We start from the raw sequence: 2254 nt of genomic DNA on the forward strand, positions 1-2254 counted from the left end.
TCCCTTTAACAGGCCATGTGGGCTACAATCATGAACAAGGAGAGAGGATTCTTTTAGATGGAAATAGAGTCAGGCTCACATTTCATCCACTCTTATGCAATATAATCTCATGTAATAGCCCATGACTTTTTATCAAATACCCCAGAGATCAAATCCTTTCTTGCTGAGATTTGAGCGCAACTACCAGAGGGCAATATGATCATTTTCTGATCTTATATTCAAGCTTCATTCATTCATTCATTCTTAGTTCATTATTTTTCCCAAAGAGCTTTATGTACATGCAAACATTATTCTGTGAGATTTGTTTAGGACAGTGCTAAATGGAGAGGTTGGCTGAACATAACACAAGTCAACAAGAAATCCAAGAATCAATACTTGTTTATTTTCTTTGCAGCTTTTCTCTGTAGTTGTCAGTTTCAGTGAGACCCTCTCCCTCCCTCCTCGGATTCCAGAGCCGTCTCACGTCTTTCTCTCCTTTCTTGCAGCAGACCCTCTTCCACCAGCTCACGCAGTACCATCGTCATTTCACTGTTATGCCGGTTCAACTTGTTCACTGTGTAGTCCTGACGCTTTAGGGTGGCGAGGTAGAGATCAGCAAAGGCCAAGCTAGTGCATGGTTTGCTCGTCACCATTTTGCCTCTGTAGACAGCAGACTTCTTAAACTGCTCTACCAGCTTTTCAAAATTGTCATTTCCCCTGCAGGTTTGCATGGGCTGTCTGGTTACTTCCCTCTGCCTCTGGGTGATGGCTCGTATCTTCAGGGCCAGTGATTTCTCCTGCTCGGTTTTCAAATTGTTCTCACGTCATTCTTGTGCACGGACGGCCTCTTGGCAGACCACAGCCGTAAACATACTGAACAAGCAGAAGTGGCCAATAATGATAACGGGTATGGTGAAAATTCGGCTCCAGCCCATTCCCAGGTCGTCCAGGGCTTCCTGAATCTCTCTCTCCAGTGTTGGGGTCTCCAAATATCCAGTCAGGGTGGAGATGAACATGAACGCAAACATTTGGCCCGCAATACAGCTCACTTTCTTCATGATGTTGAACAGAGTTCCCATCCAGAACTGGAGGAAGAAGGACACTATTTTCAGCAGGCGTACGCAGCGCAATTCCCAAATAAAACCAAGGGACCCATCAGCGCTGAACACTCCTGTGCTGGATAACACGGGCAGGAAAGACCCAACCAGGACGACATCAAAGACATTGTACCCGTTCTTCCAGTACTGCATGGGTTCGACGTACACCTTCATGAGGAGCTCCATGGAGTATATTGTGATGAAAATGTCGTCTACAATCACAAAGCTGTAAAATTTCAATTTCAAACGATAATCTGTTTCCAAAGCGATACACACAGTATCCAGGATGATGGTCAGCACAATCAGGCCGATGAACAGCGAAGACTCAGTTATACTGGCGATGTAGTTGTTGAAGTGAAGTTCAGTCTTTGCTGTTCCTCTCCCACTAGCCCCAAAGTAAGATAAGTATCAAACTCACCATTAATGAGAACCTCATTTAGCGACGCCTTCCGAAAGCCTGCTCCTTGGTGGCTCAAACTTACATTGAGTGTTCTTGGGCTTATATCATGTACACGCCACCATAAAAGTTTCAATAAAGTCTTCCTTTTTCACAAAATGCAGCTTTTTGGAGCTGGGAGCTAAGCTAATGCTACCACGTTGATGACGCTGACGCGACCTCTGCGTGCAGTGGACGTCATAAGCGTGGTAGCATTTTAGCTTAGCTCCCAGCGCATTGTGTGCAAGACAACTGCATTTTTGTAGCTTTTAGATAAAAATAGCTAACCTATGTGAGATAATCATGTTTTAAATCATAAAGATTTATCTTCTGAAACTTTCGATAGTGCATTTACTTTGCTGAAACTATGAATCCTTTTTCAAGAAGACTTAATAATTCTCCAATTATTAATTATCTAATGTCTTTGCTTTCCTCTGATTTTGTTCTTACCTGAGCTTCAGATTCAGTAGCGCTGTCATCTATCTGCTCCCTGGGGTGTGATATCCTTGTAACAGGAGCCTTGGCTACCCGTGTCTATTTACAGAGGCCAGCCCCACTGGGTCAATCAGTGTACTTTTGAAAATGTTGCATTGCAGTAGTGAGATGCATAATTTCCCAAAGTTTTGTCAAAATCTGATCTGTATTTGCCACACACATTTACTCAAAAAGACATTCATGAAAAATGAATAAGAATAGAACTAAACCAAATAAACAAGGGGTCAGAGGGGAAAATGGTGTCCTT

At 43.1% G+C, this 2254-nt stretch overlaps 1 protein-coding gene across 1 annotated transcript; it reads right to left on the reverse strand.

Annotated features, from left to right (window-relative positions):
• Positions 1-416: 416 nt before the first annotated feature.
• Positions 417-1991, reverse strand: LOC144539634 (cation channel sperm-associated protein 3-like). Its single transcript, XM_078285374.1, has 3 exons — positions 1963-1991; positions 885-1461; positions 417-776 (listed from the first exon to the last, which is right to left on the reverse strand). The coding sequence occupies exons 1-3, from the start codon at positions 1989-1991 to the stop codon at positions 417-419; spliced, it is 966 nt and encodes a 321-aa protein (XP_078141500.1).
• Positions 1992-2254: the final 263 nt, after the last annotated feature.

The sequence above is a fragment of the Centroberyx gerrardi genome, chromosome 8 (genome assembly GCF_048128805.1).
Source record: "Centroberyx gerrardi isolate f3 chromosome 8, fCenGer3.hap1.cur.20231027, whole genome shotgun sequence".
In the NCBI taxonomy this organism is placed as follows: Eukaryota; Metazoa; Chordata; class Actinopteri; order Beryciformes; family Berycidae; genus Centroberyx; species Centroberyx gerrardi.